Here is a 22,138-nt window from a genome sequence, read left to right on the forward strand (position 1 = left end):
CCCCAGCGACAGCGACCCCACCACCTCCCCAGGCAGCCCATTCCAGTGGGCAATCACTCTCTCTGTGTAGAACTTCCTCCTAACCTCCAGCCTAAACCTCCCCTGGCACAGCTTGAGACTGTGTCCTCTTGTTCTGCTGCTGGCTGCCTGGGAGAAGAGACCAACATCCATCTGTCTACAACCTCTCTTCAGGTAGTTGTAGAGAGCAAGAAGGTCTCCCCTGAGCCTCCTCTTCTGCAGGCTAAGCAACCCCAGCTCCCTCAGCCTCTCCTCACAGGGCTGTGTTCCAAACCCCTCACCAACTTTGTTGCCCTTCTCTGGACTCATTCCAGCAAGTCAACCTCCTTCCTAACCTGAGGAGCCCAGAGCTGGACACAGGACTCAAGGTGTGGCCTAACCAGTGCAGTGTACAGGGGCAGAATGAGCTCCCTGCTCCTGCTGGCCACACTGTTCCTGATGCAGGCCAGGATGCCCTTGGCCCTCCTGGCTGCCTGGACACACTGCAGGCTCATGTTTGGCCTATCATCAACCAGCACCCCCAGGTCCCTCTCTGCCTGGCTGCTCTCAGCCAATCTGCCCCCAGCCTGTAGCTCTGCCTGGGGTTGCTGTGGCCAAAGTGCAGCCCCTGGCACTTGGATGTGTTCAATCTCCTGCCCTTGGCCTCTGCCCATCTGCCCAGCCTGTCCAGGTCCCTCTGCAGAGCCTCTCTGCCCTCCAGCAGATCAACTCCTGCCCCAGCTTGGTGTCGGCTGCAAATTTACTGAGGATGGACTCAATGCCCTCATCCAGACCATCAATGAAGATGTTAAAGAGCACAGGGCCCAGCACTGCTCCCTGGGGCACACCACTGGTGCCTGGCTGCCAGCTGGATGTGGCACCATTCACCACCACTCTCTGGGCTCAGCCTCCAGCCAGTTCCTAACCCAGCTCAGAGAGCTGCTGGCCAAGCCAGGGGCTGACAGCTTGGCCTGGGGTTTGCTGTGGGGGATGGTGTCCAAGGCCTTGCTGAGGTCCAGGCAGAGCACATCCACAGCCTGCCCCACAGCCACCAGGCAGTCCCCTGGGCATAGAAGGAGCTCAGGTTGGTCAGGCAGGACCTGCCCTTCCTAACTCCATGCTGGCTGGGCCTGAGCCCTTGGCCATGCTGTGAGTGCTGTGTGACTGCACCCCAGATGCCCTGTGCCATGACCTTGCCTGGCACCGAGGTCAGGCTGCCAGGCCTGGAGTTCCCTGGCTCATCCAACCTGCCCTGCCTGTGGCTGGGCACCACGCTGGCAGCCTCCAGCCCTCTGGGATGTGTCCAGTGAGCCAGGGCTGGTGAAAAATGATGGAGAGTGGCTTGGCCAGCTCATCTGCCAGCTCTCTCAGCACCCTAACCTCAGCACCTAATTTAGGGGCTTGTGGCTAAGGAAGGTGCTGAGGGGGCTGGAGCTGCTCTCTTACCATGCAGCCATAGAATTGATCAGGGTGGGAAGAGACCTTTAAGGCCACTGAGTCCAACCTTCAGTTTAGGAGCAATGCACTCAGTAGGGAAGAGTTCTGGTGGCTGCATCCTGGGGTGCAGCAGGGAGAGTGTGGCCAGCAGGTCAAGAGAGCTTCTCCACCCTCTCTGCCCTGCCCTGGTGAGGCCACATGTGGAACACTCTGTCCAAAGACTGTAGCCAGTTCTGGGCTCCCCAGCTCAAGAAGGGCAGGGACTTGCTGCAGAGGGTAGAGGCTATGAAGATGATTCAGGGGCTGGAACATCTCTGGTGGGGAGGGGGCTGGGAGCATTGGGGCTCTTTAGCCTGAAGAGGAGAAGCCTGAGAGGGGATCTGGAGTGGAGCACTGTGACTGAAGATGAGGCAAAGAATGGGTCCTGAGCACCTCCTTTGCCTCAGTGTTTAACAGCAAGGCAGGAGTTCAGCACCAGTGGCCTCCTGAGCTGGGCCATGGTGTCAGGGTGCAGTGTGATGCCCTGGAAATCCATGAGGAGTTAGTTGGGGACCTGCTGAGCCACTTGGACACTCCCAAGGCCATGGGACCGGATGGGATCCACCCTAGGGTGCTGAGAGAGCTGGCAGATGAGCTGCCAAGCCGCTCTCCATCATTCTTCTCCAGCCCTGGCTCACTGGAGAGGTCCCAGGTAACTGAAACTGGCCAAGGTGGTCCCCAGCCACAAGCCCTGTGCTCAGCACTGCTCAGGCCACACCTGGAGTCCTGTGTCCAGCTCTGGGCTCCTCAGCTCAAGAAGGACATTGAGAGACTTGAAGGTGTCCAGAGAAGGGCAACAAAGCTGGGGAGGGGTCTGGGGCACAGCCCTGGGAGGAGAGGCTGAGGGAGCTGGGGTTGCTTAGCCTGCAGAAGAGGAGGCTCAGGGGAGACCTTCTTGCTCTCTGCAACTCCCTGCAGGGAGGTTGGAGCCAGCTGGGGGTTGGGCTCTTCTCCCAGGCAGCCAGCAGCAGAACAAGAGGACATAGTCTCAATTTGTGCCAGGGGAAGTTTAGGCTGGAGGTGAGGAGAAAGTTCTTCACCAAGAGAGTCACTCACCATTGGGCTGTGCTGCCCAGGGAGGTGGTGGATTCCCCATCCCTGGAGGTGTTCCAGAGGGGATTGGATGTGGCACTTGGTGCCATGGGTTAGTCATGAGGTCTGTGGTGCCAGGTTGGACTTGATGATCTCTGAGGTCTCTTCCAACCTTAGTGATGCTGTGATGCTGTGATCTCATCAGTGCTGATGTGTCAGGAGGAGGGGACCAGGCTTTTGTCAGTGGTGCCCAGTGACAGTACCAGGGGCACCAGGCAAAAACTTGAGCACAGGAAGCTCCTTCAAAGATGAGGAGGAGCTGCTTTAGCTGAAAGGTGCTGGAGCAGGCTGCCCAGGGAGGTGGTGGAGTCTCCTTCTCTGGAGCCATTCAAAACCTGCCTGGATGTGTTCCTCTGTGACCTCCTCTAGGTGACCCTGCCTTGGCAGGGGGGTTGGCCTGGCTGATCTTCAGAGGCTTCCAAGCCCCTGCCAGTCTGTGATGCTGTGAATTAAAGCTGCCAGCTGAACTGGGATCAGTTCAGCACTGCAGGCCCTCGGCCAAGAGCCACGAGAGGGAGGAGGCAAGAGGAGAGGAGGGAGCTGACCAAGGATGTGCAGTGAGTTTGTTGCAGGACACAGTTGGGGGTTGGTGGCTGATGAAGGAGGCTCTGAAATGCTCTGGCTGCACAGCATGAAGCACTGTTTGATGGTTGGTAATGGGAGCAAACGCTGCCCAGAGGCATCAGAGTGTGCTGCGGTGCACTCCTTTCTCCAGCAAGTGCTCAAACACAGCCAGTGTCAGATCCAAGAGCTGAGGCTGGAGGGATCCTGCAGCTTTGCCTCCTGAAACACTGCCCCAGGACTGGGAGAAGGGCTGGGCTGAGGAACTACAGGCTCAGCATCCCTCTTTGCCATGAGGCTGCTGGAACACTGCCACAGGCTGCCCAGGGAAGAGGTTGAGGCTCCATCCCTGGAGATAGTCAAGGTGAGGCTGGACAGGGCTCTGGGCAGCCTGATCCAGTGGAGGATGTCCCTGCTGACTGCAGGGGGGAGTTGGACTGGATGCCCTTGGGAGGTCCCTTCCAACCCAACCCATTGTATGATTCAAAGGCTGCAGGTTGCCAGGATCCTCTCAGGAGCGTTGCTGCCGCTTCTGAACGGTACTCAGGAGTGGTTAGGTACTTCTCTGATGGCTCTCTGTCTTTGGCCACCACCAAGGTCATTGTGCAACTGGTTGGACTTAGTGTCTTAGACTTAGCTGGGGGCTTTGCTGAGCTCAGGCTCTCCTGGCATCTCACCTCCATCCTCAGGCTCCGGCTCTGTGTTTCTTGGCAGGTGCCCTGCTCCTCCCGGCTGGCTGCCATGGTGCTGAAGGTCTTCTTCCCCTCGTGCTGCTCTTCAGCAGACAGTGGCATTCTGGTGGGCCACTGGCTCCCCCAGCAGAGCTCTGCTGTTGTCCTGGCCGTGCTCCACTTCCCTTTCATCCCAGTCCAGGTGAGGAAGTACCTCAGCGAAGTCCAACGAGCGACGCAGGTCGGCGTTTGCGTGCTGGGCTCCTGGACCAACAGCAAGCAGGAGAAGGAGGAGAGCCTCAGGCAGTTCTTGGCAGACCTCGGGACCCTGTTCTCCCACGAGCTGTGGCTGCAGATAAGCAAAGAGGGGGACAGCAAGTTCTGGAGCTGCTCTGCCCTGCAGAGGCGCTGCAGCCGGCCTCGGGAGGAAGAGGTCATCTTGGTGTACTACGAGCAGCGGGAGGTGATGCTGAGCCAGCTGCATCCCCCGCTGCGGCCGGCGGCGCCTGGCCGGCAGGGGGCGGCCCAGGCCTGCCAGCTGGCTGCCGTCTTTGACACCGTGGCACGGAGCAAGGTGCTCTTCATGACAGACCGCTATGACGAGGGCCCCATCAGGCTGACCCACTGGCAGTCGGAGGGGGTGGAGGCCAGCATCGTGGTGGAGCTGCTGAAGCAGGCCTCGGGGCCCGCCTGCCTGCTGCTGACCTGCCTGCTCTCCCTGGTCTCCTGGATCTGCAGGAGCAGGTGGGTGCTGCAGCCTCAGCCAGCTGCTGTGCTTTGGCTGCAGATCTAACTCGTTGCAGGGTTCCTGCTCGGCCCCAGGGAGCAATGCACTTGGTAGGGAATGGCTCTGGTGGCTGCGTCCTGGGGGGCAGCAGGGAGAGCGTGGCCAGCGGCTCGAGGGAGCTCCTCTGCCCTGCCCTGGTGAGGCCACATGTGTAACGGCTGGCCAAGCTGCTCTCCAGCATTCTCCTCCAGCCCTGGCTCACTGCAGAGGTCCCAGGTGACTGAACCTGGCCAATGTCCACAAGAAGGGCAGGATGGAGGAACCTGGAAGCTCCAGGCCTGGCAGCCTGACCTCAGTGCCAGGGAAAGTGATGGAGCAGATTATCCTGGGGGCAATAACTGCACCTGAAGGATGGCCAAGGGCTCAGGCCCAGCCAGCATGGAGTTAGGAAGGGCAGGTCCTGCCTCTCCAACCTGATCTCCTTCTATGATCAGGTGACTGCCTGGTGGCTCTGGGGCAGGCTGTGGATGTGCTCTGCCTGGACCTCAGCAAGGCCTTTGACACTGTCCCCCACAGCAAACTCCTGGCCAAGCTGTCAGCCCCTGGCTGGGACAGCAGCTCTCTGAGCTGGGTTAGGAACTGGCTGGAGGCTGAGCCCAGAGAGTGGTGGTGAATGGTGCCACAGCCAGCTGGCAGCCAGGCACCAGTGGTGTGCCCCAGGGAGCAGTGCTGGGCCCCAGCCTGTTCAATATCTTCATTGATGATCTGGAGGAGGGCATTGAGTCAGGCATCAGCAAGTTTGCAGCTGACACCAAGCTGGGAGCAGAGGTTGGTCAGTGAGAGGGCAGAAGGGCTCTGCAGAGGGACCTTGCCAGGCTGGGCAGATGGGCAGAGGCCAACAGGATGGCATTCAACAAGTCCAAGTGCCAGGGGCTGCACTTTGGCCACAGCAACCCCAGGCAGAGCTACAGGCTGGGGGCAGAGTGGCTGAGAGCTGCCAGGCAGAGAGGGACCTGGGGGTGCTGGTGGGCAGCAGCTGAACAGGAGCCAGCAGTGTGCCCAGGGGGCCAAGAAGGCCAAGGGCATCCTGGCCTGCAGCAGGCAGAGTGTGGCCAGCAGGAGCAGGGAAGTCCTTGTGCCCTGTGCTCAGCACTGCTCAGGCCACAGCTTGAGTCCTGTGTCCAGCTCTGGGCTCCTCAGCTCAAGAAGGACATTGAGAGACTTGAAGGTGTCCAGAGAAGGGCAACAAAGCTGGGGAGGGGTCTGGGGCACAGCCCTGGGAGGAGAGGCTGAGGGAGCTGGGGTTGCTTAGCCTGCAGAAGAGGAGGCTCAGGGGAGACCTTCTTGCTCTCTGCAACTCCCTGCAGGGAGGTTGGAGCCAGCTGGGGGTTGGGCTCTGCTCCCAGGCAGCCAGCAGCAGAACAAGAGGACACAGTCTCAAGCTGTGCCAGGGGAGGTTTAGGCTGGAGGGGAGGAGAATGTTTTTTCAGCAAGAGAGATTGGCCACTGGGCTGTGCTGCCCAGGGAGGTGGTGGAGTCCCCATCCCTGGAGGTGTTCCAGAGGGGATTGGATGTGGCACTTGGTGCCATGGTCTAGTCATGTGGTGCCAGGTTGGACTCAGTGATCCTCGAGGTCTCTTCCAACCTTGGTGATACTGTGAGACTGTGTCCAAAGACTGTAGCCAGTTCTGGGCTCCCCAGCTCAAGAAGGGCAGGGACTTGCTGGAGAGGGTAGAGAAAAGGGCTATGAAGATGCTGAGGGGACTGGAACCCTCTGCTCTGCTCTGGGGAGACCTCACCTGGAGTGCTGTGTGTAGCTCTGGAGCCCCCAACACAAGAAACACCTGGACCTGCTGGAGCAAGTCCAGAGCAGGCTGTGAGCATGATCAGAGGGCTGGAGCAGGGGCACAGGCTGGGAGAGTTGGGGCTGTTCAGCCTGGAGAAGAGAAGGCTCCAGGGAGGCCTTAGAGCTGCATTCCCATATCTAGAGGGGGCCTGCAGGAAGGCTGGGAAGGGACTATTCAGAAGGGCCTGTGGGGATAGGATGAGGGGAGGGGGTTGGAACTGGAGCAGGGCAGAGTTAGGTTGGACATCAGGAGGAAGTTCTGCACAGGGAGGGTGGAGAGACACTGGGATGGGTTCAGACATTCAAGGTGAAACTTGATGGGGTCCTGAGCAGCCTGCTCTAGCTACAGAATCACAGAAGGGTAGGGGCTGGAAGGGACCTCTGGAGCTCATCCAGGCCAAGCCCCCTGCCAGAGCAGGGTCACCTAGAGCAGATCACACAGGAACACATCCAGGTGAGTTTTGAGTATCTCCAGAGAAGGAGACTCCACAACCCCCCTGGGCAGCCTGCTCCAGGGCTCCAGCACCCTCACAGTGAAAATCTTACTCCTCATGTCTCCATGGAGCTTCCTGTGCCTCAACTTCCCCTCATTGCCCTTTGTCTTTCTGGGCTTTTTGTGGTCTCATACAATTATGGACTGGTTTGGGTTGGAACCCAACCAACCTCCCAGCACTGATCAGGGACAGCTGCAGCCACAGCAGGCTGCTCCCAGCCCCAACCAACCTGCCCTGCACTGCTGCCAGCCATGGGGCAGCTCCCAGCTCTCTGGGCAGCCTGGCACAGGCTCTCCGCACCCTCAGCACCAAACCTTTCTCCCTTCTCTCCACTCTCAGTCTCCCTCTTGCAGTTCCAACCATCCCCCCTTGGCCTGCCCCAACAGGCCCTGCTCAGCAGTCTGTCCCCAGCTCTCTTCTGTCCCCTTGCAGACCTGCAAGGCCACCAGGAGGTCTCCCTGGAGCCTTCTCCTCTGCAGGCTGCACAACCCCAACCCTCCCAGCCTGGCCTCCCAGCAGAGGGCTTCCAGCCTCCCAGCACTGCTGTGGCCTCCTCTGGCCCTGCTCCAGCAGCTCCCTGGCTGTGCTGAGGGCTCCAGAGCTGCCCCAGCCCTGCAGGGGAGGTCTCAGCAGGCACAGCAGAGGGGCAGAATCCCCTCCCTGCCCCTGCTGCCCACACTGCTGGGGCTCAGCCCAGGCCAGGCTGGGGCTGGTTTTGCTGTTCAGGGACGGCCAGCTTTGAGAAGAGCCGAGTGGTGTCCTTCGGGGCCGTGTGTGAGCGGCGGGGGCGCAGCCCAGCGGCGCTGGGGACCCCAGGCAGGGAGCTCAGCGCTGCAGCCAGGCTGAGCCTGGCCCTGCGGCCCGGCTCGGCTCGCGGCCTTCCTGCGGCGCCACCTGGCGGCGAGGAGAGGCCACTGCAGAGCGCTCCCCGCGGGGGCCTGGCCGCGGTGTTTCCCTTGCGCTGCAGGTCCCTGGGGAGCTGCTGGGGCCGTCAGGATGGCTCAATCGTGAGCTCCCCTTAAAAGCGGTCTGTTGGCAAGAATCTGAGGGTGACGAAGGGACTTGAGCACCTCTCCTGTAGAGAAAGGCTGAGAGACCTGGGGCTCTTCAGGCTGGAGAAGAGAAGGCTGAGAGGGAACTTAGCAGCATCTCTAAATATCTGAGGGGTGGGGGCCCAGAAGAAGGGGCCAGGCTCTTCGTGGTGGTGCCCAGTAATAGGACAAGGACCAACGAGCATGAGCTGGAACCCAGGAGGTTTCACCTCAGCAGGAGGAGAAAGTTGTTTGGGGTGAGGCTGCTGGAGGCCTGGAGCAGGCTGCCCAGGGAGGTTGTGGAGTCTCCTGGTGTGGAGACTTTGCAAACCCACTTGGCTGTGTTCCTGTGGGAGCTGCCCTGAGTGCCCTGCTTGAGCAGGGACCCTGGACTGAATGCTCCGCAGAGGTCCCTTCCAACCCCTGTGATTCCCTTGCTGGGTGAGGCTGAGGAGAGAGAGCATCAGCACAGTAAAGGCTGAGCACAGGGCTTCAGGAGCCAGCAGTTTTCCTCCTCAGTTCTGCTTGACCTGAGGTGTTCTGGCAGCTGCTGCTTTGACCAGGAACTTGTCACCTTCAGCCACCTGCACAGAAGGACACAGGTGGAGCCTTCCTCCCTCCTCCCTCCCTTGCATTTCAAGTGCAATTCTCTGCTCTGGCACAAGGTTGCCACACCAGGACTCTGTAACCACTGGGCTGGGCTGTAATTGGAAGAGAAAAGTCATCTGCACTTGTGCCTGGGTGAAGCTGGGGAACCAGGACAGCTCTGCCAGGGGGACCCAGCCTGGCCACCCCTCCTTGTCCCCCTCCCCTGCACACAGCTCTTCCCTCTGCCACTTTGGATCTCACCTGCTGACAAGTCAGCTGAGGAACAGGCTGTGCATTGCTCTCCAAGGTGGGAGGCTGTAACCAAGAGCTGAGTGACTAACTGGGAGGCCTCCAGTGAAGGGTGATTCACAGAGCACTGCCTGGGCTGCAAACCCAGTGGCAGGGGGGAGGGGGACATGCCGGCACCCTGGATTTAAAGCTGGCATCAGGGGTGGTTGAGAGGGCTGAGGAGGTTGGGGGAAGGATGGGTACAGCAACCACACAGAGAAGGTCTTGGAACAAGCATTCCTTAGAGGGCTGGAGACAGGCTGGGAGAGCTGGGGCTGTGCAGCCTGCAGAAGAGAAGGCTGCAGGCAGACCTCAGAGCAGCCTCCCAGGACCTGAAGGGCTCCAGGAGAGCTGGGGAGGGACTTGGGACAAGGGCTGGGAGTGCCAGGCCCAGGGCCAATGGCTTTGAGCTGGGAGAGAGGAGACTGAGAGTGGAGAGGAGGAAGAAATTCCTTGCAGGGAGGCTGGGGAGACTCTGGCACAGGCTGCCCAGGGAGGCTGTGGCTGCCTCCTGCCTGGAGGTGCTGAGGACCAGTCTGGATGAGGCCCTGAGCAAGCTGTGCTGGTGGGAGGGGTCCCTGCCCATGGCAGGGGCTTGGAGCTAGATGAGCTTGAAGGCCCCTTCCAAGCTAAAGCACTCCAGGATTCTATGAGCCATTTACAGCTCAAGAAGGACATTGAGAGACTTGAAGGTGTCCAGAGAAGGGCAACAAAGCTGGGGAGGGGTCTGGGGCACAGCCCTGGGAGGAGAGGCTGAGGGAGCTGGGGTTGCTTAGCCTGCAGAAGAGGAGGCTCAGGGGAGACCTTCTTGTTCTCTCCAGCTCCCTGCAGGGAGGTTGGAGCCAGGTGGGGGTTGGGCTCTGCTCCCAGGCAGCCAGCAGCAGAACAAGAGGACACAGTCTCAAGCTGTGCCAGAGGAGGTTTAGGCTGGAGGGGAGGAGAAAGTTCTTTCAGCAAGAGAGATTGGCCACTGGGCTGTGCTGCCCAGGGAGGTGGTGGAGTCCCCATCCCTGGAGGTGTTCAAGAGGGGCTTGGATGTGGCACTTGGAGCCCTGGGTTAGTCATGAGGTCTGTGGTGCCAGGTTGGACTTGATGATCCTCGAGGTCTCTTCCAACCTTAGTGATGCTGTGAGACTGTGGAGAGGAGGAAGAAATTCTTGGCAGTGAGGCTGGGGAGACTCTGGCACAGGCTGCCCAGGGAGGCTGAGGCTGCCTCCTGCCTGGAGGTGCTCAGGACCAGGCTGGATGAGGCCCTGAGCAAGCTGTGCTGGTGGGAGGGGTCCCTGCCCATGGCAGGGGCTTGGAGCTGGGTGAGCTTGAAGGTCCAACCCAAGCCATTCCATGGCTCTCTGAGATGATGCCCAGAGCAGGATTTGTTCCCCAGCAGTGCTGTGCGGTGGTGCTGTGCATTCCCTGAGCAGCCTGCAGCCCTCCACGTCCCTTGAGTCCTCAGCAGTCACTGCTGTGCCTTTCTTTGGAGCTGGGGTGGTGATGGAAGTGAGTCCCCAGAATAATTGAGCATCACTGAGTACTTTGCCTGTGAGTCAGAGGGAACAAACTGTGTGGCTGCTTCCTCCCCTGCAGAGCCTAATGTGGCTTTGGGGAGCTGCTTTGCTGCTGAGGGCTCCCCAGCTGCTGCTGCTCACACTTGGCAGGGCAGGGGAAGAAGAGAGAGATGAAGACCTTGAGAAAGGAATTGGGAAGCAATAAAGGAAAGAATCAGGGAGTTGTTTGGGCTGGCAAAGCCCTCCCAGAGCAGCCAGGCCAACACCAACCAAACCCCACCATGGCCACCAAACCCTGGCCCCAGCTGCCAGGGCCCCAGGGTTCTGCAACCCCTCCAGGCATGGGGACTCCACCACCTCCCTGGGCAGCCTCTGCCAGGCCCTGACCACTCTGCCACCAAAGACATTTTGCCTCCTCTCCAACCTAACCCTCCCCTGGCACAGTTTCAGGCCATTGCCTCTGCTTCTGTCCCCTGAGCCTAGGGAGCAGAGCCCAAGCCCCAGCTGGCTGCAGCCTCCTCTCAGGGAGCTGCAGAGAGCAAGGAGGTCTCCCTCAGCCTCCCCTTAAGCAAGAGGACAGGAACTGCAGGAAGAAGCTGGTTCTCACAAGCTCCCAGTAGATTCTAGTCTCTAACTGCTTGTGCTGGGACCTGTGAGCAGCTGCACCATGCTTGTTGCTGTGCTGAGCACACAGGGGGCTTGAGTCCAGTCTCCAGAGACCCAGCACAGGATGCAATCCCAAAGCTCAGGGTGCAGTCAGGACCAGGAGGAGTCAGGACCAGGTGGAATCAGAACAATGTGGACCAGGGGGAGTCAGGACCAGGGGGAGTCAGGACCAGGGGGAGTCAGGACCAGGTAGAATCAGAACAATGTGGACCAGGAGGAGTCAGGACCAGGTGGAATCAGAACAATCAGGACCAGGAGGAGTCAGGACCAAGTGGAATCAGGTCCAGGTGGAGTCAGAACAATCAGGACCAGGAGGAGTCAGGACCAGGAGGAGTCAGGACCAGGTAGAATCAGAACAATCAGGACCAGGAGGAGTCAGGACCAGGTAGAATCAGGATGGGCCTTGGAAAATCAAGGCTGGTGGTTGTGTGGAATGCAAATGGAAGGCTGGGTTGTCTGCCTTGGATGGCTTGGTCTGAAAGGTTGCCTTGGATCTGCTCACCTGTGGGGGAGTGGTTAGCAGCTAATGGTCTTTGGTGCTACCACCTCGACACCATTGCTGCTTGCACAGCCTTGACTGTGCTCAGAATGCTTTGCAGGCCTGGCAGAAGGAGGAAGGGACATAGCCATGGTGCTTCCCATGGAGAAGGGCTTGGGGGTGCTGGGGGGTGAGAGGTTGGACAGTGCCCAGCACTGAGTGCTGCCAGCCCAGCCCCAGCCTGGCCTGGGCTGAGCCCCAGCAGTGTGGGCAGCAGGGGCAGGGAGGCCCTGCTGAGACCTCCCCTGCAGGGCTGGGGCAGCTCTGGAGCCCTCAGCACAGCCAGGGAGCTGCTGGAGCAGGGCCAGAGGAGGCCACAGCAGTGCTGGGAGGCTGGAAGCCCTCTGCTGGGAGGCCAGGCTGGGAGGGTTGGGGTTGTGCAGCCTGCAGAGGAGAAGGCTCCAGGGAGACCTCCTGGTGGCCTTGCAGGGCTTCAAGGGGACAGAAGAGAGCTGGGGACAGACTGCTGAGCAGGGCCTGTTGGGGCAGGCCAAGGGGGGATGGTTGGAACTGCAAGAGGGAGACTGAGAGTGGAGAGAAGGGAGAAAGGTTTGGTGCTGAGGGTGGGGAGAGCCTGTGCCAGGCTGCCCAGAGAGCTGGGAGCTGCCCCATGGCTGGCAGCAGTGCAGGGCAGGTTGATTGGGGCTGGGAGCAGCCTGCTGTGGCTGCAGCTGTCCCTGCTGGCTGCAGGGGCTTGGACTGGGTGTGCTGGAGAAGTCTTTTCTGACCCAAAGCCTTCTGTGACTCTGTGCTTTCTGCAGGGTGCTGAACCTGTGGCCTCTGTGTTTCGTCTGGAGCAAGCTCTCAGCCTGTGAGCAGCTGGGACATCGCCTGCAGCACCTCCAGCTCCTCAGCAGCAGCAGGAAGGCTCAAACCCAGCCTCAGCTGATGAGGTATGGAGTGCACACAGAGTAACTCACCCAGCTTTGCTCTAGCCCTGTGTCCTCTGAGCAGCCCAAGCCATGGAGCTGAGGACAGGCTGGGAGCATTGGGGCTGCTTAGCCTGGGGAAGAGCAGCCTGAGGAGGGAGCTCCTCAGTGCTGATCAGTGCTCCCAGGGTGGGTGTCAGGAGGAGGGGAGCAGGCTTTGCTCAGTGGTGCCCAGGGGTAGGACAAAGGGTAATGGGCACAGGCTGGAACATAGGAAGTTCCATCTGAACATGAGGAGGAACTTCTTGAACTGAAGGGTGCTGGAGCCCTGGGGCAGGCTGCCCAGGGAGGTGGTGGAGTCTCCATCTGTGGAGCCACTCAGAACCTGCCTGGATGTGTTCCTCTGTGACCTTCTCTGGGTGAGGCTGCCTTGGCAGAGGGGTTGGACTTGATGAGCTCCAGAGGTCCCTTCCAGCCCCTGCCACTCTGTGGTGGTGGAGTCTCTACCTGTGGAGTCACTCAGAACCTGCCTGGATGTGTTCCTCTGTGACCTTCTCTGGGTGAGGCTGCCTTGGCAGAGGGGTTGGACTTGATGAGCTCCAGAGGTCCCTTCCAACCCCTACCACTCTGTGATCCTGTGTCTGCACAGCACCACAGGCTCCTCCCCTGCACCATGGCCTCTTGTCTTCCCTGCTCTGCTCCCTGCTTGTTTGCAGATCTTTGCACTCTGGTCATGTTCCTTGGCTTGGGAGGGACCATGAAGGCCATCCAGTGCCAGCCCCAGTGGGGCTTCACCCTGCTCCACAGGGACTTGGGAAGGGCTGTCCCAAGGCTGGGCCTTGCCAGGTCATGCACAGATTCACTGAATGGTTTGGGTTGGAAGGAAGCTTCAGGATCATCCAGCTCCAGCCCCCTGCCATGGGCAGGGACACCTCCCCCTAGCACAGCTTGCTCAGGGCCTCATCCAGCCTGGCCTTCAGCACCTCCAGGTAGGAGGCAGCCACAGCCTCCCTGGGCAGCCTGTGCCAGAGTCTCCCCAGCCTCACTGCCTTCTTCCATAGCCTGGCAGAGGTGACAGGAATATCCCCTGGGGGCTGGAACTGGATGAGCTTTCAGGTCCCTTCCAAGCCAACCCATTCTATGATTCTGTATGGCCCCCAGGCAGGCTGTGCTGCCCCCCTGGCTGCCCTGCCTGGCTCTGCTCTCACTGCTCCCTCAAGCTCACAGCTCTCATCTCTGCTGCTGTTAAGCAGGAGCTGCCATCAGGGCTCAGTGGCACTTCCACAGTGCCAGAATCCCAGCATGGCAGGGGCTGGAAGGGGCCTCCAGAGCTCATCCAGTCCAACCCCCCCTGCCAGGGCAGGGCACACAGGGACACAGCCAGCTGGGCCTTGAGAGTCTGCAGGGAAGGAGACTCCACAACCTCTCTGGGCAGCCTGCTCCAGGCCTCTGCCACCCTCACACCAAGGATTCTCCTCCTGCTCAGGTGGAACCTCCTGGGGTCCAGTTTGTGCCCACAGCCACCAGTCCTGTCAGAGGGCACCACTGAAGAGAAAAGGCACCAAAGCCAGGCCTGAGGGGTGGCTTTGGTGCTGTTCAAGTGAGGTGTGCAAGGACTTGGGGCAAGGACCTGGAGGACTCAGCAGCCTTCTCCTTTCACTTCCATGCAAGGCAGAGTGGCCTGCAGGGAGACAAACTGAACTCTGCTTTCCTCTTAGGGGTTTTTATAGGATCATAGAATGGGGGTGGGAAGGGACCTCTGAAGATCCAGGCCAGGCTGGATGAGGCCTTGAGCCACCTGGGCTGGTGGGAGGTGTCCCTGCCCATGGCAGGGGGCTGGAACTGGTGGATTTTCAAGGCTCCTTCCAACCTAAACCATTCTAGGATTCTGGGATCATCTACTCCCCCCCTGCTAGAGCAGCCTAGAATCATGGAATCAGTAGGGTTGGAAAAGGCTTGTTAAGAAATCAGAGTTCTGAGAGCTGGACACTTAGAGCAGTGCCACAGAACACAGACTGCAGAATGAGCCAGGCTGAAAAGACCTCAGAGATCCTCAAGTCCAAGCTGTCACCCAGCACCTCCTGACACCTAAGCCATGGCTCCAAGGACCACATCCAAGCCCCTCTGGAACACCTCCAGGGATGGGGACTCCACCACCTCCCTGGGCAGCACAGCCCAGTGGCCAATCTCTCTGTCTGGGAAGAATTTCTTCCTCACCTCCAGCCTGAACCTCCCCTGGCACAACTTGAGACTGTGTCCTCTTGTTCTGCTGCTGGGTGCCTGGGAGCAGAGCCCAACCCCCAGCTGGCTCCAACCTCCCTGCAGGGAGTTGCAGAGAGCAAGAAGGTCTCCCCTGAGCCTCCTCTTCTGCAGGCTAAGCAACCCCAGCTCCCTCAGCCTCTCCTCCCAGGGCTGTGCCCCAGACCCCTCCCCAGCTTTGTTGCCCTTCTCTGGACACCTTCAAGTCTCTCAATGTCCTTCTTGAGCTGAGGAGCCCAGAGCTGGACACAGGGCTCAAGGGGTGGCCTGAGCAGTGCTGAGCACAAGGCACAAGGACTTCCCTGCTCCTGCTGGCCACACTCTGCCTGCTGCAGGCCAGGATGCCCTTGGCCTTCTTGGCCCCCTGGGCACACTGCAGGCTCATCTTCAGCTGCTGCCCACCACTACCCCCAGGTCCCTCTCTGCCTGGCTGCTCTCAGCCACTCTGTTGGAGTTCACCTAGGGCCTTCCAGCAGACCAGAAGGGTTTAGATGCTGTCCTCTTTCAGCCTCTCTTCTCTCCTGCAGTAGCAGAGACTCCAGCAGCAGTCCCAAAGGCAGTGCAGGAGGCAAAAGCAAACCTGCAGAACAGGGAGGGGCAGAGATCTGATACTGAGTGCCCTGCAGCCACTGCACCAGCAGGCCTGGGCTCTGGGCTTCTCTGATCAGGAGCACTTCAGACAGCAGCAGATCTGAAGGCCAAGAGTCCCTGTGGCTGTTTAATCTGACTTCCCACACAGCTCCCCTCAGGGAATTTCATTCACAGACTCTGGCAGCAAGGAGGCACTTCAGAAACCTTCTGGCTGGAGAATCACAGAATGGTTTGGGGCTGCAGGAGCCCTCCAAGATCATTCACTCCTGTATCAGCCAAGCACCACCATGGCCACCAAACCCTGGCCCCAGGTGCCAGGACAATCCCTGCCCTGCTGCCACACCATTGCTGCTCCAGGCCAGGCTGCTGCTGCCCTTCTTGCCCACCTGGGCACAAAGATCATCAGAGGGCTGCAGAACCTCCCCTGTGGGGCCAGGCTGGGAGAGCTGGGGCTGTGCAGCCTGCAGAAGAGAAGGCTGCAGGCAGACCTCAGAGCAGCCTCCCAGGACCTGAAGGGCTCCAGGAGAGCTGGGGAGGGACTTGGGACAAGGGCTGGGAGTGCCAGGCCCAGGGACAGTGGCTTTGAGCTGGGAGAGAGGAGACTGAGAGTGGAGAGGAGGAAGAAATTCTTGGCAGTGAGGCTGGGGAGACTCTGGCACAGGCTGCCCAGGGAGGCTGTGGCTGCCTCCTGCCTGGAGGTGTTGAGGACCAGGCTGGATGAGGCCCTGAGCAAGCTGTGCTGGTGGGAGGGATCCCTGCCCATGGCAGGGGCTTGGAGCTGGGTGATCCAACCCCAACCATTCTCCCTCATGCCAGTGAAGCTGGTGGTTGTCACTGAGGCCCTGTCACTGCCCTTCCTTGTCCTCTAACCCTGCTTCTCTTTGTGCTGCATGCAGGAAAGCCAACATCTTTGTGTCCCTGCTGCTGGATGTGGCTCTGGGGCTGCTGCTGATGTCCTGGCTCTACAGGAAGAACAGGATTGGACACCTTGCTGACACCCTCATCCCTGTGGCTGATGTAAGTCTGCTCCAGGCTGCTCCTCTCACAATCATGGAATCAGTAGGGTTAGAAAAGACCTCAGAGATCAGCAAGACCAAGCTGTCACCCAGCACCTCCTGACAACTAACCCATGGCTCCAGGTGCCACATCCAGTCCCCTCTTGAACACCTCCAGGGATGGGGACTCCACCACCTCCCTGGGCAGCACAGCCCAGTGGCCAATCTCTCTTGCTGGGAAGAATTTCTTCCTCCCCTCCAGCCTAAACCTCCCCTGACACAGCTTGAGACTGTGTCCTCTTGTTCTGCTGCTGGGTGCCTGGGAGCAGAGCCCAAGCCCCAGCTGGCTGCAGCCTCCTCTCAGGGAGCTGCAGAGAGCAAGGAGGTCTCCCTCAGCCTCCTCTGCTCCAGGCTCAACCCCCCCAGCTCCCTCAGCTGCTCCTCCCCAGCCCTCTTCCCCAGACCCTTCCCCAGCTCTCTTGCCCTTCTCTGGCCCTGCTCCAGCTCCTCAAGGTCCTTCTGGCAGTGAGGAGCCCAGAGCTGAACCCAGCACTCAAGCTGTGGCCTCCCCAGTGCCCAGCCCAGAGGCACAATCCCTGCTCTGCTCCTGCTGCCACCCCAGTGCTGCTCCAGGCCAGGCTGCTGCTGCCCTTCTTGCCCCCCTGGGCACCCCCTGGCTCCTGTTCTCTGTGTGTCTCTGTGCACCCAGAAACATTCTTGCCTTACACTGGCTGCTGGCTTCACCCAGTGTCCATGAAGCATCTTTCTCTCTCTCTCTCTCTCTCTCTTGGAAAGCCTTCTTCTCCTCTCCATGGGGCCACTCACTGCAACCTCTACTCCACCACCTCCCTGGGCAGCCTGTTCCAAGCCCTGAGCTGCCTTGCAGCAAAGAAATGACCTTTGCCTTGTTCCAAGCCCCAGGCCTGGGATCATTGTGGCCCTGCAGTGCTTTCAGAGGGTGTCATGCAGCATCCAGCCTGGCTCTGGATCCTGCTGGTTGCTGTCTGTGTTCTCTTCCCCTGTGCACATTGTGAGGGTTGCAGGTTTGGAGGCTGGCTGCAGGCAGCACAGCAGCAGTGCAGCAGAAGGCAGCACAGTTCTTGCCACAGCCTTGCTCTTGTCTTTGAGCCATGCACCAAAAGCATTTCCCTCTCTTATTTCTGAGCCTTTTCCCCTCAGAGATACTTCAGCAGCAGCTCTCCAGAGATCTCCCTCTGCAGAGGGACCTTGCCAGGCTGGGCAGAGGGGCAGAGGCCAAGGGCAGGAGATTGAACACATCCAAGTGCCAGGGGCTGCACTTTGGCCACAGCAACCCCAGGCAGAGCTACAGGCTGGGGGCAGAGTGGCTGAGAGCAGCCAGGCAGAGAGGGACCTGGGGGTGCTGGTTGACAGCAGCTGAACAGGAGCCAGCAGTGTGCCCAGGGGGCCAAGAAGGCCAAGGGCATCCTGGCCTGCAGCAGGCAGAGTGTGGCCAGCAGGAGCAGGGAAGTCCTTGTGCCCTGTGCTCAGCACTGCTCAGGCCACCCCTGGAGTCCTGTGTCCAGCTCTGGGCTCCTCAGCTCAAGAAGGACATTGAGAGACTTGAAGGTGTCCAGAGAAGGGCAACAAAGCTGGGGAGGGGTCTGGAGCACAGCCCTGGGAGGAGAGGCTGAGGGAGCTGGGGTTGCTTAGCCTGCAGAAGAGGAGGCTCAGGGGAGACCTTCTTGCTCTCTGCAACTCCCTGCAGGGAGGTTGGAGCCAGCTGGGGGTTGGGCTCTGCTCCCAGGCACCCAGCAGCAGAACAAGAGGACACAGTCTCAAGCTGTGCCAGGGGAGGTTCAGGCTGGAGGGGAGGAGAAAGTTCTTCCCAGCAAGAGAGATTGGCCACTGGGCTGTGCTGCCCAGGGAGGTGGTGGAGTCCCCATCCCTGAAGGTGTTCCAGAGGGGATTGGATGTGGCCCTTGGAGCCATGGGTTAGCTGTCAGGAGGTGCTGGGTGACAGCTTGGACTTGAGGATCTCTGAGGTCTTTTCAGCCTGGCTCATTCTGCAGTCTGTGTTCTGTGGCACTGCTCTAAGTGTCCAACTCTCAGAACTCTGATTTCTTAACAAGTCTGCAGGGAAGTGGCTCTTGGCTGGGTGCCTGCTTGCACAGGTGGCTCTGGGAGGGCTTCCATCTGCCCAGTGTCTTTGGCAGATGGACACTCTCCCTGCTCAAGGTGTGTCTGAGCCCAGCTCCTGCCTGGCAGGGGCTGGCTTGTCAGAGGTCCTTCCTCCTTCAGCAGCTCAGCTCCTCTGCCACTCAGCTCACACATCCTGGGGGCAGCTCTCTGCTGCAATTTATGAAGGACATTGAGAGACTTGAAGGTGTCCAGGAAGGGCAACAAAGCTGGGGAGGGGTCTGGAGCACAGCCCTGGGAGGAGAGGCTGAGGGAGCTGGGGTTGCTTAGCCTGCAGAAGAGGAGGCTCAGGGGAGACCTTCTTGCTCTCTGCAACTCCCTGCAGGGAGGTTGGAGCCAGCTGGGGGTTGGGCTCTGCTCCCAGGCACCCAGCAGCAGAACAAGAGGACACAGTCTCAAGCTGTGCCAGGGGAGGTTCAGGCTGGAGGGGAGGAGAAAGTTCTTCCCAGCAAGAGGAATTGGCCACTGGGCTGTGCTGCCCAGGGAGGTGGTGGAGTCCCCATCCCTGGAGGTGTTCAGGAGGGGCTTGGATGTGGCCCTTGGAGCCATGGCTTAGCTGTCAGGAGGTGTTGGGTGACAGCTTGGACTTGAAGATCTCTGAGGTCTTTTCTAACCCTATTGATTCTCTGTTTCTCTGTTTCTCTGTCTCCTGCTCTTGCTGGCTTCCTGACCCTGCTGCCTCCAGGAGCTGCTGCTTGCTTTCCTGGAAGTGCTAAGTCATGGGGGTGGCCTGGAGCTCAGGCAGTGCCTTGCACTCTGCTTCTCCAAGCTTATCAGTTCAGGCCACCAGCACCTTACAGAGTCATAGAATCTTGGAATCATGAAGGTTGGGGAGGCCTTCCCAGAGCAGCCAGTCCAGACAGCAGCCCAACCCCCCCATGGCCACCAAACCCTGGCCCCAGCTGCCATGGCCACAGGGTTCTGCAACCCCTCCAGGCATGGGGACTCCACCACCTCCCTGGGCAGCCTCTGCCAGGCCCTGACCATTCTGGCACCAAAGACATTTTGCCTCCTCTCCAACCTAACCCTCCCCTGGCACAACTTCAGGACATTTCCCCTGGTCCTGTTGTCAGTTGCTTGGGAGGAGATCCCAACACAGCCTCACTCCAACCTCCTTGCAGGTAGCTGTAGAGAGCAGTGAGGTCTCCATTCAGCCTCCTCTTCTCCAGGCTGAACACCCCCAGCCCCTCACACAGTCACAGGATGGCAGTGGTTGGAAGGGACCTCTGGAGAGCCCCCAGGGCAAGGCCCTGCCAGAGCAGCAGCCCCCAGGGCAGGGCACCCACAACACATCCAGGGGGGTTGGAAGCTCTGCACACCAGGAGACTCCACAGCCTCTCTGGGCAGCCTGCTCCAGGCTCTGCCACCCTCACAGGGACAAAGGTTTCCCTCCTGGCCCTCTGGCAGCTCCTCTGCTCCAGCTTGCCCCCACTGCCCCTTGTGCTGTGCTTGGCCAGCCCTGAGCAGAGCCTGGCTCCAGCCCTGCACATCTTTAGCCCCAGCACTGAGGGCAGCCCTCAGGCTGCTCTGCTCCCAGCTCCCAGCCCCAGCTGCCTCAGCCTGGCCTCCCAGGGAGATGTTGCACTGCCTGCAGCAGCTCTGTGCCTCTGGGCTGGACTCTCTCAAGCACTTCCCTGAGGTCCTTCTGGAGCTGAGGGGCCCAGAACTGGACACAAGATGCCAGAGGTGACCTCAGCAGGGAAGGAGAACCTCTGTGACCTCCTCAGCACAGCCCTTCTTGGCCATAATGGCTCATTGCTGGCTCAAGGGCATCCTTCTGGCCACCAGGACCCCCAGGTCCCTCTCCTCTGTGCTGCTCTGCAAACAGGACCTGCTCTCCAAACCTCTCCCCAGCTTCACTGCTTCTCAGCCTTCCTTGCCTCCTTCAGACCTCTTCAGCTGTGGCCATAAAACCTTTGGGAGTCCTTTGGCTGCCTTCAGTGGCTGCTGGTTTCTGTGCAGCCCTCGAAGCCCTGTGGAGCTGAGTGATCCCAAAATACACCAAGGATGAGCTCAGTCCTTGGCCTGGAAGCCAGCCCCACTTCTCCTGCAGGATGACAGCAAAATCTGCCTGTAGCCATGCAGCAGGAGGGTTCCTGCTGGCTGCTGAGTGTCCATCTGGTACACATTGTTCCCACCACTTGGGCTCCCTTCAGTGCTGGGGAGCTGCCAAGTGAAGCAGAGCAAACTTGCCCCTGTGCAGGATGAGTGACTTTGCCTTCCCTGGTGCTGAAGCAGATCTAGAGGACAGCATCTGGGCCCCTCTGGAGCTGAGCTGAGACTCCCACATCTTGTTCAATGTCTGAGCCTTGCCCCAGGGCTCAGCACTGGGCACAGCTCTCTTTGATGCCTTCAGCAAGGAGCTGGGGGAGGGCATGGAGGCAGCCTCAGGCAGCCTGCAGATGGGACCAAAGTGGGTGGCAGAGTTGATCTGCTGCAGGGCAGGAGGCTGTGCAGAGGGCCCTGGCCAGGCTGCAGCCATGGCTGAGGCCAAGGGGATGAGGTTCAACCAGGCCAAGGGCTGGCTCCTGCCCTTGGGTCACAGCCACCCCAGGAAGGCTCCAGGCTGGGGGCAGAGTGGCTGCAAAGTGCCCAGCAGAGAAGGCCCTGGGGGTGCTGGGTGCCAGCAGCTGGAGAGGAGCCAGGGTGTCCAACTTGCCCTTCCTTTAACCTCAGTGACCTGGCTGATGCTGCCTCTGCCAATCCAGCCTCACAGAGGGTAGAACCTCCTTGGTTTGACTGATTTCAGTACTGACAGAGCCAGAGCTGTGTGGGCCCTGGCTGCAGTGCTCCCTGGCTCTGCTCTGGAGGGAAGCAGATGCAGGCAGACTGCCTGGGCCCTCAGCATAGAACCAGGGAGCTCAAGGCTCAGCCAGCCCCAACCCCCTGCCATGGCCAGGGACACCTCACACTGCAGCAGGTTGCTCACAGCCACCTCCAGCCTGGCTGCAAACACCTCCAGGCAGGAGGCTTCCACCACCTCCCTGGGCAGCCTGTGCCAGGCTCTCACCACCCTCCTGGCCAACAACTTCTTCCTCATAGCCAAGCTCCAGCTCCCCACTTCTAGTTCTGCTCCATCCCCCCCAGTCCTATCCCTCCCTGACACCCTCCAAAGTCCCTCCCCAGCTTTCTTGGAGCCCCCTGCAGATCCTGGCAGGCCACAATGAGGTCTCCTGGGAGCCTTCTCCTCTCCAGCCTGCACAACCCCAACTCTCTCAGCCTCCAGGCTCAGCAGCTCAGCACCACACCATGCTCCTGAGCCCTCATTCCTCATCCCCTGGCAGAGTGGCTCTGAAGTGAGCACTTAGCTGGCAGGCCCTGCTGATCCCCAGGACATGCAGCTCCCACTCCCCCAGCTGCATGGCCTGGCCCTTCCCAGCACCTTGCTTCTGTCCCTCAGTGAGGCAGAAGTGATTCAGAGGCAGCTGGGGAGGGAATGCTGAGCTGTGTGCAGCAGGGAGTTTTGAGGCAGGCTTTCAGATCCAAGAATGGAAAAGGTGAATAATCCTCTCTCTGTGGGTGCAGTCACAGCCCTCCTCCTTCCTCTGGCTCCCACCAGGCTTCCCAAGGGTTGTCCTTGGGTTTGCCTGCCACAAGGCAGCCTTCTGTCAAAAAATAGCTGCTTGAGAGGGCTGCAGTTGTCTGTGTCACAGGGAGCAGCTGGTTCCAAACCACCTTCTCCTCCTGAGCCCTCAGCTCTGCCAGCCTTGCTGCTGGCTCTCTCTCTGCAGCTCTGAGCTCTTGGCAACAGGTAAATGTCTCTCACAGATCTTGCCTGCAGAAGTGG

General features: G+C 59.9%; 1 protein-coding gene across 1 annotated transcript in view; it reads left to right on the forward strand.

Moving 5' to 3' along the window:
- Positions 1–3,849: 3,849 nt before the first annotated feature.
- The window catches only part of PIGQ (phosphatidylinositol glycan anchor biosynthesis class Q), a 44,708-nt gene continuing 26,419 nt past the window's right edge, over positions 3,850–22,138 (forward strand). The window contains exons 1-3 of the mRNA XM_054161358.1: positions 3,850–4,541; positions 12,242–12,373; positions 16,096–16,216. Of these exons, the coding sequence (XP_054017333.1) occupies positions 3,868–4,541; positions 12,242–12,373; positions 16,096–16,216 (927 nt within the window). The 5' untranslated portion in view covers positions 3,850–3,867. The remainder of the gene's footprint in view (positions 4,542–12,241; positions 12,374–16,095; positions 16,217–22,138) is intronic.

This window comes from Dryobates pubescens, chromosome 4 (genome assembly GCF_014839835.1).
Source record: "Dryobates pubescens isolate bDryPub1 chromosome 4, bDryPub1.pri, whole genome shotgun sequence".
Lineage (NCBI taxonomy): Eukaryota > Metazoa > Chordata > Aves > Piciformes > Picidae > Dryobates > Dryobates pubescens.